This window comes from Xiphophorus couchianus, chromosome 4, assembly GCF_001444195.1.
Source record: "Xiphophorus couchianus chromosome 4, X_couchianus-1.0, whole genome shotgun sequence".
Taxonomy (NCBI): Eukaryota; Metazoa; Chordata; class Actinopteri; order Cyprinodontiformes; family Poeciliidae; genus Xiphophorus; species Xiphophorus couchianus.
In genome coordinates, this window is record NC_040231.1 from 25,965,723 (window position 1) to 25,979,731 (window position 14,009).

Genomic DNA, 14,009 nt, shown 5'->3' on the forward strand with positions numbered 1-14,009 from the left:
TGTAAATTACAGAGATGTCACACAATTTAGGCGGCCATTAACAAGCTTCTGTCATCATTGGCTGCTGAATATTTAACCACCCCTCTTTTAACTGTTTCCAGCCTTTAAAGAGTTTTTAACACAGTTCATTCATTTTCAATTGGATTAAATTTGGGATCTCCTTGTCCTGATGCAGTGTCTCTTGTTTTAACCATCTTGTCATTAATTTGGAGGTAATTTTAAGGTGTTAAAATATTTTCAGGTTCCAGTTACATTTTACAAACACCTTGTCAACCAACTGTTTTACAATTGGTTGAGTATTTTCCGGTTTGGTTTGGTCTCGCCTCGTCTTATCCAAACATTTTTCTTGTCATTGTGGGCAAATTGCTCATCTCTGGTCTTGTTTGATTTGGTGATATGGACACTTGGGCAGCCCTGCGACAGACTGGCGACCTGTCCAGGGTGTACCCCGCCTCTCGCCCGGAACGTAGCTGGAGATAGGCACCAGCAACCCTCCCGACCCCATTAGGGACAAGGGTGAACAGAAAATGGATGGATGGATGGATGGATGGACACTTGGGCATTTTGAAGCTGACTGAATGTGTGGTTTTTGGGGCAGTGGGCTTCTCGCATAGCTTTCTAGAATCGTCTTTGTCCATGCTGGTGATGAACTCTCTTTACAGTGGATGATGTCTCTTGTTCCAGAAGTTACTGATTCAACTTTGATCATTCCTGGATTGTTTTAACATCCCAACCAATTCTCTTCAACCAGCAGTAACAGTTTAGGTCAAATTGCTGAAACATCAAGACAGTCAAACGGGACTATGAACCCAAACACAAATCAAAATTTTGGATTGCATATTCTACAATGGGCTTCCAAAAAGTCAAACTATGTTAAACTTTGAGATGTTTCATAGCCAAATCTATGCCAGGAGCCGACCAATCTATCCACCCAGATTTATTTGAAAAGCTTCCTGATGAAACAACGTATGGAGTAAAAGTTACCCAGATTTTAGAGGAGTCAATTAAAGCACTTTAATGGTAGCTGAAATTTGCTATAAATATAAACCTGAGTTGAACTTGACAAGACATTCGGTAAATAAAAATGTGCTTTCCAATGAGGCTTGTTTGTTAAATTAAAAGTCAAAATAGTAACCTTGGAGCAGGTATTAAATCTTTCATTAAGACCACATTTTTGTACTTAAAATGTTTTTTATTTGTATGGCTACCATTCTGTTAAATGTCGGATTTTCATTACTTGTAAATTAACAGAAAAGGCTGAAAACTGTAATTCACTTTGTGCCTCACTTAGTTAATTGAACTATTGCAATAACTTAACTTTTTAGTAATATTCAAATATATTGAACATGACTTCACAAATTTGAGCCTTTTTTGTATAAATATGCCCTTGTGTGAATTGGAGAAAATCAAGAACAAATTCAAAATTGTGCACCTAAATTAATCTTTAAGAAAAATTTAAGTTGTATAATTATTACACCCTTTAACAAAGTCTTCAATCACATTGCAAAGCCCTAAATTAATGATTTTTGTGTCCATAGTGACTGAATGTAAACTTCTGAGCAGTAATAAAAACTCTGTAGTGACTCAGCCTCTTGCTGTAGCTGAAGGTATTCAAAATTACAGGTTACAACCAGAATCATCCTTGATATTAAAATGTCCAAATCCATTAGATTAATTTATTGTCCTTGCTACTGATGTCACAAGAGAAAATGATTACAAAGTCAGACACGGCATGACAAAAGTTGCTCACCAGCTTATTCTGGGGCTCTGCATTAAAAATAGAATTTAGTTGGATTGAAAACAAAATTATGAGCCAATGTCTTACAGGGGGAAGACGATTCAGAAAGCAAGGTTGGTTTGTGTGCGAGAGAGAAACAAAGCAACAAGAAAACTGGAGAGGATGCCAATTACTGGATTTTTAACTCAAAGGTAGCAAACCCATTGAATGAGAAAGTTGGGAAAGTTTGTAGAAAGATCAAAGTTTAGCAAGAAATAAATCAGATCTTACCTCTCTGGGTCTTTTTCTTTTGATGTCCTACTTTCATCTCCTTCTTCAGCTCTAAGATAATGTCGTTCACGCTTAACTTCTCCCCCACCCCCACCCAATGTTCACATCACCCGAGATGCCACCTCTGTCCTCGCTCACTTCCAGGTTGATGCGGTAAATCTTTCGACGCCCTGGTCTCTGCCCTGACTGAGTCACCGTTTCTGCATGCTGAAAAATTTATTTTGGCAACAGCAGCATTCATTTCTTTTCGTTTTAAAGTGACATATTATGTTGTTTTCATCTGGACGCTGAATGACATAAAAATATCACTTGGCATGTAATTGCTGAATGAATAAATCGGCTCAGCTGGCGGGTGAAGAGGCGGATGACTAACCCTCGCTCTCTGCTTCTCAAAGGAAGGACATATGTGCAGCCATCAACATGCCATGTGAGACTCTGGGACTGTCTCATGTGGCGGGAATGTGTCAGCCTCATCGCAGCTGCAGCATTAGTGAAGACACGGGCCTCCCCATGGCCTTCACTGTGGCACACGAGCTGGGACACAAGTAAGGTTTTTGTTGTGCACTATCATTCTTGCAATAAACAATTTTCTTTGCGGAATAACTCAGCCTACATTTAAGTGGCTATTTGTCTAAATGATTTTGTCTAAGAATTGCTCTCACCTGCCTTTTTGCTTTTCCTGTGGAGTTTACTTTTCTTGTTCCGCCACAAATAGGCATTCAGCTATTCAGAAAACGAAGCCCGACTTTATTTGCAGAGTGCGGTTGCTCAGGGGGGTTGTAATTTTGCTTCGTCCACATCCATTATCATGATAATGGGTTTTTTTTGCATTTCCACATGAACTTGCTGTGACACCAAATTTTCTCAATATTCTCTTAATTTAAGCCATTACCATTGAGGGCTTGCTTATTTCATTTCCATGTATTCCACTTTATTTCACTGAGTGTTTTCCTTGTTGGTTCATTAGATTTTATGACATTAATTCAGATTGGTTTTTTTGTTGTTTTTTTTTACTCCTGAAGCAACTAAAAACAGATTTTAGCTTTAAAAAAACACCCAATCCTCAACTTAAAGGAGAAACAACCCAATGACAACAGCAGACTTGATTTCAACATTGTTTACCTGAATACTTTTCATTTCATAAATCATTCAGTTTAATTTAATTATGCAGTGGCTTTACTCAAAGTCACCTTCAGCACTTTACCCTTGATTATATGTTAAGAAGGAGCCTTTTTTTTCCGCTCCAACCGCGCGGTTAGTTCTGCGTGTATCTTGGGTGTGTTCCTCAAATGTGTTACCAAGTCTTGGATTGACAGAAGCCCATTCTGAATGCTGGGTCTTTCTAAAAAGAGAAAATGTATTCATTAATTCTGTAGTGGGCTCACAGTCAAAGACTGTTATTCAGAGGTTGAAAGTGTGACTGTACAAGAAGCTTTCTTGCAAAGAATAAGGTAAACACACTGAGCTACAATCGGTTCAGCTTAGATTCTCATTTCCCCTTTGGGTTGTCTATGGTTACTTAAAACATTATGACACCTGCTGCCTGTTGTTGTATACAAAACACTTTTGTTTTTAGTAAAAACAAAAGTTTTTACTAAATGTAAAAACTTTCGTGTACCAATACTATCTGATTCATACACTTCATAAGAGGAAGGTAGCTGACAACTGTGTTTATATGGAAAATGTTTATTACTTCACCTCAAACTAAAAATATCAAGAAGAAACAAATCTTGATTCTGACAGAATATAAATGCGTTATTAAAACATCCTTTATATGAATCCCTAATAAAGACGTCTGAAAAGGTTGAAAAAAGTTAATCTTTTCTAGTGTTCGTTTTACACGGCTGTATACATATATATATATATACATATATATATATATATATATATATATATATATATATATATATGTATATATATATATATGTGCCCTTATGGGATTCTTATTGTAGATGGTTTTAAATAGAAATACTTTTGTTTTCTTATATCAGTGTTTTCAATTTCATTGATCTTGAAACGTATAGAATTATTTTTCTGAAGCAAAGAAAAATCCAACCCACTACTTATTATAACAACGTTATCGGCATAACATATATTGTTTATTTTTATATAGGCTCATCATGACTCGACTGTTCAACACTAGAAGAATTAATCTGATATTAGTTGAATGCTTTGACAGGCTCTCTGCTGCTGTAGCCAGCCTGGATCTTACAGTGATACAGATATTCTGCTCTTAACTTGCCAGCATTTAAAACGGCTTTATTCTAATTAAGAGTGTTTTTAGTTTTTTGTGTTTTTAGCAAGCAGAAAGATTTCCCAGCATCTGAAAATGTCTTTATTGAGACCAAGAGAAAAGTGTAATAACTGTCTTTTAGCCAGGTGACTAGCCATGCTCAGCAACAGCTGGTGGGAGAAAAATCTAGTCAGACACGTTGTATGGCGTCTTGTTTAAAAAAAAAAAGAAGCTCTTTGTGTGTGAAATGTATCCTGAGACATCGGCAGTAATCTTTCATTTTATATCCAGAGATGGAATAAAATATATATGTAGTATCAGATGATCCAGTCTGTTGAGATGCAAATCAATTCAGAAATTTGAGAGTAAGCCAATATGTGATTCGATATGTGTGTTGAAGCGTGATTTAATATGACAAGACAAACCAAGTGAATTATATTGTTTATCTCTGTGACCGTAATTAATTAACTTAATTAATCCATTTCCTTTCACAAACAGGATTTGTCAAACTAGCGGACCTTTTGCAAAACCCTGTTTTTGACAGTGTGGAATAAATTAGGCTTATTACAACATTAAAAACCTGGCAGTGTGTGGATGTGCCCAACACTCTCAGCAGTGACTGCTGTTCATGTTTTTTACATCCGCCCTAACCACACTCCATCTCCCTAATTGCGGCTCTGTTCTGGTTTCTGAAAAATGTCCTGCCAACTACATTGAATAACCAGCAAAGTTTGTATTTGTTGATATTCATTTTCCTGAATCTCCACACATTTGCCATTAACATTAACAAATGTGAAGAGTGTTTTCATTAGTTATGATGGTGCTTCAAAAGACAATGTAATTGCGCTACACTGTCAACTTGTTAACATCTGTTTGCCTCTTGGCTACTCTTCTCCTTTTTCTTCTGCTTGTCGTATTATATTTTACAGCTGAAATCTCAGTGAGGCCAGTCTTGTTCATATGTATTTTACATTTATTTTATTATAATTAGACAGTCTGATGGGGTATTATAAAAACAGACATTTATTTACACTGTAAAGAAAGTCGGATTAAAAAATATAGCTGACATGTCAGCTGTATTTGTGTGTGAAATGAGATGTTTTATTACGTGTGCTGTTTTCATCAGAGTAGAAAGAAGTGAGAGCTTGAAAAAGCTGTTCTGCCCATTCACTTTGAAATTAATAACCTCCACATTTTACCTGTTACATTACCACCATCTCATTTAACTAGCTGCTTTTTTGAAAAGGTGAGCTAAGTAAATTGCCAAAGTGCCAAACGAAAATAGAAATGAGTCTGCAAGTCAGTGTTGCTTCCAACAAGACTTTCAGGGGGAAGGTGCATTTCCTGTAAAGTTGTGGCATATTGTCTGCATTGTTGTCTGCTATTTAGTTTGTTGTTTTCTATCTTTGCAAATCAAAATATTAAGCAGGGGGTATTACGTAACATTAACTTTCCTTAGCTTTATATCATGTTATAAATAATGTTATCCCCTCATCAAAGACATATCTAGTGTTGCTTTGATTCTTTTATGAATGTTTAAGGAGTCCTTGAGCCCATAGGAGCCATTCAGACGTATCAAGCACTGCCTATTTACCCAAAATGTACTTTCTGCCTGACAGAGCACCCTTCCCCTATGCCTCCTCTGCACAGCTTCTCTAGATTAGCAACAGCAGCGATTAGCAAACACCAAGTGGTGCGAAACAAACATTTTAAGTTATGTTTGATATATACGGAATTCTTAAAACGACTAAAGGTAACATAGGTACTTAATTGTGCTATAAAATGACAATATTTGCCTGGAAAATACATAATGCTACAAACTTTAAGATATTATCTAGTGGTATTTATATAAATAAAACATCTGGATCATGGCAACAAGCCCTAAAAGGAAATGTCTTTGAGCATTCTTAAAGTTACACCGAATTTAGGGGTCAGTCTTTCTCAAATAACTGCAATGAAACATTGACCTTTTCCACCACTGAACCTGTGCAACGCTCCATCGTTCAAAGCTTTTGGCTTTCTACGTACATTAGAAACTGCCTCAGACTCTTAGTATTGACCTCTGAATCAAGGGCTGTGGCAGCGAAAATGCAGAAATTGAAGTTTGAATTAAGTGAAGTATCTATTCAATGTGTTGTGATGATTTTCTTCTCAGCCTTTCTAATTAGATTCCAACAATCATTAAATGCTTTCCTTATTCACCTCACAGATGCTTCCTTGCATCTCGGCTCCTTCTTGCAACAGTTGTTGCAGTTGGGCCAAGTTTTAAACTGTGACAGATGTTAGTTTACATGCTACATTTAAATACTAATAAAACAATTTTGCTCTCTGAATTGGAAACTTTTTGTAGTGTGCATGCAGCAGAGCAAGCAGGAAAATGTACCTCGTTTCTCCTCTGTAGTAATTCACTACAAAGGTTTGAATATCAAAGCAAGCTGTGCGCCAAGTGATAAAGCGCCTAAATGAAAATAAATTAATCTTGTGAGACTGGTAAGAATTGTTAAAGATTATGAAACATATGCACTAGGCTGAGAGGAGTTGGCTTTTCCTTTCAAGGAGCATCTTTAGAAAAACCGTAGATACACCAGGCTAAACTTAATTCTGAAGGAAGTATTCATGATGCTGCGCTTTCATCCTCAAGAAGACCACAGAGCAGCCGTGCCTGTAATGTGACGGCAACCTTTATTTTCTTGAAAGTCTTTTGATAGAAGCGAGCTGCAGCTAACAAAGTGAAGAACAAATAGGTTTGTGTTTATCACCAGTTTGCACAGACTTTATTTGTTGCAGCGGCTGTCTGAGTCAATACTGCTGCTCCCACAGTAAATGAGTTGAACATTAAACATTGACTTCAAAGCTGCAGAATCCAAAGAGTTTGCAGACAGACAGTCGTGTCTCCTTTGTTGCCAAAAGTAGCTTTATGTTGATGTATGTACTGCATGCCATGCCCACTCACATTAATTTCCCCTTTTGTGGGATTTGCTTTTATGTCGCAGCTTTGGGATTCAGCATGATGGCAACGGTAATGACTGTGAACCCATTGGGAAACGACCTTTCGTCATGTCTCCACAGCTCCTGTACGGCACCTTCCTGCCCCGGTGGTCCCGCTGCAGCCGTCAGTATATCACCCGCTTCCTAGAGTGAGTGCTGCTTGATATGTTTGACCGCACATCTGTCTGAATGTGCAAGGTTTTGTGATTCAAAAAGTTTTTCTCTTCTACCCATGCTAAGTCACACCGGGGTAATTTTACAGCCCTTTTCCACTAGAGCCTAGCCGCTCGAATGACTGACAGTCTTCTGACATCGACTCTGGATGCCTGCAACCCTGGTGAAGTAGGTTGTAAAAGTAGGGGCTGGTACCAGTGAATAACTCTTGTAATCAATATTATGCAAAAAAAAAAGAAAAAAAAAGAAATCAAAAACATTATAGCATTTCAAACATTGTCATCTCTGCTTTGATGGAATAGCATGATGGGTTGCTTTTACTTCTTCCTCCAGCAGCACTTTCAGAGTTTCTTCACCTTGTCATATAAATTCATCTCACTCTCTCCCTAACATTAAGTCACACCAATCCTCTACATATCCAGCGTTACTTCATCCTTTAACCTTCTGTATAGTCCTGCACTTTCCTTCTTCAGCATGTCTTCAATGACTCCAGGCTTGCTGCCCAAACTATCTCCCCACAGCTCAGCCTGACCCGTGTATCGGACACATTCACTTCTCAACTTGTCTGTTTAGGGTAACGCCTAATAAAATTTCCTGATATCTACTCTGCCTCTGGTATTTTCCTTAAACTCACTATCTCCAACAGCTCACATCATGATACATCTTGCATCTAACTTTCACTTTCACCTCTAAAACTATCCGTCTTCATCTGAGATGGTTGATATCTGGTGCTTGAACACTTCTTCCTTCAATATTTCACCTCCTTTTTATCTTCTCAGTCCCACTTTAATTAGTGAGTAAGATAAGTGTTAAAACTGTCAACATTTTTCTCAGTAACTCTTTTCTAATATTTCTTGTTACAACATTCACGTCTGATGTCTGTAACAACCCAAGTAATTCTAACGCTTTAAGATATAACATATATAATTAGTCCAAATATGATATGTGAAATAAAGTGGAGTAGTACTGGAAGAAAGCATGAACAAACAAAAAGAGTTGAATCCAAGAAAGCAGCCTGAGAGCTGCTTTTATAAACTTTTGACTGTTTCATTAAGTCCCATTGGAGCCATAATGCAGAGGTAGAAATAACATCATTTCACCATAAATCAGCTCAGGTCAGGAGCCCTGAGGAAAACTCACTAAGGTCTTAAAGACCTGAAAATAACAGACACAGTTTTTCCTGTGAAAACGACAAAGATTATCTGAATATAACAGATTTTATCCTCATTCACTGGTCTGTACTCTCCACTCATGAAGAGAAAAACATACTGAAGCCTTTTAAAGTTTGTGCAGAAGATTTTGACAAGCTGGCAGAAAATAATCAGCTCAAATGAACTTGGCCGAAGTATTTTTGATATCTTTGCGCACATCATGTCTGGAGAAAGGAATTTTCTTCACACCATCCCCCCACACAAACCCAAACTGCCTAAATTTACATTTATGTGAGTTATCATAAAGCATATGGGCATTCATAAAACAAAATGAGAATTTCAAAGTAGACGGATGTGTTTCCGGACAGTAGTCCCACACATGCAGCCAAAGAAGCATTTAATTAGTTTTAAAGAAATAAACTAAAACTGCTAGTGTAGCTCACTCAATCATATGAATGGCATCCAGCTGGAAATCTATGGAAAGAAGTAAAGATCAGGTTGCATGGAATGGATCCCCAGAACCTTTGAGATTTAAAAAACAGCTCATGTGTAACAATGGGTTAAAACTCTACTTTGAGCAACATTGTGGAGAGTGCACACAAATCTTATTACAGGTACCATCACCCCCCAAAACATGCTTTATAATAAATATTTTATAGATTTCTTAAGTCTGCTCAATATTTCCGTTTTGTTTCATGTATATAACTTAAGTTGTGGAATAAATTGCTTGATTGGATATTTTTGTGGATTACTTTCTTGTTGCCAACATCTGCCTTCTTATGTACCTAATTTGGAGTGGGGTATAATGTGAAATTGACTTTTTGAGCTTTATATCATGTTCTAATCTTATTCCCTCATCAAAAACAAGTTGCTTTGATTTTTTCCATACATCTTTGAGAAATATTTTAACCTGCCTTGGCAGCCATTTTGGGGTGCCTGAACCTTTGCTCATGCAGTGCGCTGCCTACTTACCCGAAGCTCCTCCTTTTCTCCTGAGGTTGATGCCAGACTGAGTGGGGATTCTCTGTTTTTCATTGTGAGTTTCTAAAACAGGCATCGCAACAGTGCAATAAATTGCCTCAACATGTTGCTGACCAAAAGAGAGTCGGGTTATTAGCAGATGAAATGTAATTAATATAATTAGGTATCAATAAAATAAATATTCTAACTGGAAACAAGGAACTATTTACTGAGAAATGAAGTATCTGTCTTCAATATCTCTTGGTTTGTGGCCTAGTCTTTATCAATATGACTTCTGCAGAGGTATCTTAAAAAATCTTTCAGCTTTAGGAAACCACAGATTGTGTACACAAATATTGACACACTACTTTTTTATAAGGTACAGCAGAGTTTCTTTCAATTAGAACAATTATTAAAATCCAGAAACGATATGGCTACTGTGGTGTCTTTAAGTTTCTGTGATTGAGTGTGTGGGCTTGTGGCCAGAAAGACATCAATAGATCCTCCAAAAGGGAAGAGAAGAAATGTGGCAACTTTCTGTTTCTGATGTTCAGGATTTCTCTTCTTGGCCAGTAAGGAGTGTAGCAGCTTGTTTCCCTGCAGGTTACCTCTGTCTCTTTCCCCATAGGTTCACCAATAACTGGAGTTTTCTAGCTGCTGAGGGAATGTAACAGGGCTATTGCTTCTGTTGAAAATGAAATCAAAAGATGGCTGCATTTCCACAAGTAAATTTTGGTGTGCGATAACTTTTTAGGGATCCCAAGATTTAAACCTCTTGCTTTTACAGAAATACTTCTGAAATATGTATAAGAAAACTAACGATATTGACACCACAACAGCTCAAAGTAAAAACTCATCTAGAACCAGTGCAGCTTATAAACTACACATTAAGGGAGGGCTAAATGAGTCAGTTTCTCTGCATATGTGCGCACCCCCACACACACACAAGCTAGATGCACTTAATGTTGTTGAATTGTATCAGCACAGCTTAAAATGAGTTGTGAAAACCACAGTGATCCATGCTTGCTGTGTTCATAGGAAACATTCCCATGAACATGGGAACTAATGAACTTTTTCTTAAATCTTAGATCTAAAAACAATTTCTGTTTGGTGACTCAAAAATACAACAAAGACATGAGGTCCCCCCCCTTCAAATACGCAACTATTTCTCAGGAACTAATAACATCTAGTAACAAAACTACTGAAATTATTGTGCATTTTTGTAAAATCAGAACTATTGCCACCTGAATTAGATGAACTTGTGAAATGGTGCTTTAGCTGACATGCTCACCCATTCATGTTGTGAAATAAAAAGTCTGCTTATACACAGAGTTACAGATGCCTGCTTGCCTCACAGAAGTAGAAGTATTTCCTTCAACATACTTCCGAGTTTGCTCTCTGAACACTCATCTTCTTGTTTATCACAAAACATTGACAACTGTCTTTGAATCGTTTGGTAAAAATAGCACACTTTGATACTTCATGACTCAACAAGTACATGCCCCTGTAGATGACAAAGTGGGAAAGCTTATTTATGCACATCCTGTTCTCATAAACTATTGTTGCTGCTAAATGTTCCCACTCTCACTCTAATATCTTAAAGCCTTTTACTTGTGAGCGTTGTGGCATAAAATGATGTATAATCGAGGTCTACACCTTTCAAAATAGAGCAGCGTGCATGTCACTCAGCGGGGGTTCAGGGACTCCTGCTGGTACATTGCTTGAAATTAATTTGGGTGAAATCTCTGCAGTCTTCATTTCATCTGTAGCTCATTTGATAAAGGGAATAAGGAGGCTTTTTTCCACTCAGACATCTGGAGACAAATGTTTTTCTTTTTTTGCTTGTATTCAATCAGATATTTGTTTGAGTCTTGAAATAATTTACTATACTACAAAGTATTGCGGTTTTGTAGGTTTGTATAGTTTTTCTTATCTTCTGTAACTGAAGCTAACGTCTCAAAATCAATGCGAGATTTTTGACGCATAGACACAATAATTACATTTTATAGCTTTTTCCACCTATAGTACACAAAACATCAAGAAATTCTTCAAAACTTGGTGCAAATTTGGATTCGATTTCTGCCGTCAACCTCTTTGAGTTTAAATCTGTCGTAAATAATGCGTATGATGATCCTGAAGTGAAAAGCTGCAGAGAGATTAAATAAGATTTTTTTTTTAAAATTGTTGTGCAAATCACTTCGGATTGTAAAAAAAAAAAAAAGTAAAAAAAAAATTAAATGCATAACATGACTGGTGACAAACTATCAGCTGATGAATCCTATCTAAAATCTCCCAAAACTTTGTGGACAAATGTGTCGTAATGTGCTAAAGCCAAACATGAACTCAATTAACGACACAAGGCATCAATGAAAGTATGCAGTGAAGCGTGATGGTGTCTGTGCCATGATATGGAACTAATTCAGACACAACCTAATGTTTTTTTTTTTTAAGCGCTATGTTTTAAACCAAGACCTTGACATTTCTGCTTGATTTAGAGAGATTAAATTTTCCAGCAACACAGTTGGTTCACGCATACACTCATTACAAGAAAGAGATGGCTTTTACCAGAACATATTTCAGTGCTTGAAATGGCCCAGCCTAGCTTGTACATCGGCGAGGAGACTGTAACCCTGACTTCGGTTTTCTGTGAGAACTGAAATCACTATTGTTTGGAGTCTCTGACCCTTTTTCAAACAGGGTCTTAGTGACGTTTAAATAGTGACGCAGCGACGTCTGAACGTGGAACAATTCCCCAATGAACATCCAAAAATACAGGCGGGTTCCAGAGAACGGACATTGTCTGATAGATGGGAAAACCTTTGCACAAGTTGAATGGGACAAACGCGCAAATTCAAGTTGTCATGTTCATTATATCAAATAAGACTCAATTATTCTACATAATCAAGAGGCTCCAATAACTTACCAGTTTCAGGCTGTTCAAATGCTCAACCAGATTCATGCCTCTCTGTTCTACATTTAGCTTGTAAAAGCTCTAACGTGTTCAGTTGCCAGATTGTCTATGAATCACATTAAAGGAGGTCAAAGTTTTGAAATAATTTCTAACTTCTGTTGTTTTTCAAAAAAAAAAAAGAAAAGAAAATCTTTATGGGTTTGCATACTGCTAGTGATTAGCTGAATGTTATCAGTTTTTAGGCTTTAGTGATCATAAACTAATTGTAGAGTCAATCTGTTTAAATAGTATAATCTGTTTAATGCTGTAGTTGTTCTTCGCCTCATCGGAGCGACTAAAGCCGAGCACCCAGAGTATGTTTCCGCTTGCGTACCTATTTTTACAGGGTACGGTTTGTATCTCTGTCAGCTATACAGTCAGCTGCTGACATCAAAGTTCTGATTCTGGCTTCCACCGCACAAGTGTCGACTGTCTGAAATGTTTCGGGATCGTTGCCCCAGTTTCTCAGCTCTAAGCATCTGGAATTCATTCAGAGCCTGCACAGCTATTTGACAGCATGGTAGCTCTTCACTCCATGGTAAGAGGTGGAGAACAGAGTTGCAGGGTAATATTTACACATGTGGGAGTCACAAAAGCTCCTTGTCTGAGCATTTTGTTGAGCTATTTGGAATAATGTTTTAGTTGGAACAGACAGAAATACTTGGGGAAACACAGCTTAAGAATTCTGTTCATTACGCTCAGAATTGTATTTGTGAAATATTTGGTAGTAAAAATAAGTATTTTCTTGTGTATTTTAATGCTGTAGCTACATGTGGAACTTGCTTTGATAGGATATCTGTGTAAAGGAAAAGCCTTTTACACATTTCTTTGCAATTTGACATACAGTGATATAAAAAAAATCACACAGAGAAAATGTGTCTGATAAGAGTACACAAATAAAACAGTCTTATGATCTGCCAGAAATTTCTCTGAAGGATTAACTCTCTCTGTTAACACGCATACTTAAAAAATGAAGAATTCTGTTTTCCTGGGATTAATTAGATACTTTAGAGTAAAAAGATAAATTTTAATATGTACCATAACCTAGAATCAAATATATTGTTAATTAGTTGACTGCTACTGCTTAGCTAACTAACAAATGATGGCAAATGAAAGTAGAGCTGAACAGCTATTGAACAAAACAGAAAAAACTAATTTTGCACAGTGCTTTCTGACAAAGGGCTGAAATAATTAAAGCTCATTAAGAACCTAAAATATACAAAAGGGCTTTCAGTGTTAGAGCATAACTTTGGTGTTTTAAACTTATTTAAATATAGGTCAGATTGCAGTAGACTCACAGAAAATCGACAGGACAATTTACTTTAATTCTGCACATTTTGTTGATCGCCTTCGTCTTTGCAGCTAGGATGAATGGGTTCTCCAGATGCATGTTTCCACACCTGCCAGCAAAGGTCAGATTCCAACTCTTGGCTGCTTGGCTGGTTAAGTGGTTACCTTCAGGAAATATAAAACCTTCAGGTTTTTCTTTTTCCTCTGCAATTTTGACATCCTGGAGGTTTTTACTCTTTGGGGCAGATATAGCTT

At 37.1% G+C, this 14,009-nt stretch overlaps 1 protein-coding gene across 2 annotated transcripts in view; it reads left to right on the forward strand.

The window, feature by feature from the left end:
- Positions 1-14,009, forward strand: part of adamts7 (a disintegrin-like and metallopeptidase (reprolysin type) with thrombospondin type 1 motif, 7) — a 141,150-nt gene that overhangs the window by 42,472 nt on the left and 84,669 nt on the right. For both annotated transcript variants that reach the window (XM_028014791.1, XM_028014792.1), the window contains exons 7-8: positions 2,404-2,553; positions 7,235-7,378. In XM_028014791.1, the coding sequence (XP_027870592.1) occupies positions 2,404-2,553; positions 7,235-7,378 (294 nt within the window). The remainder of the gene's footprint in view (positions 1-2,403; positions 2,554-7,234; positions 7,379-14,009) is intronic.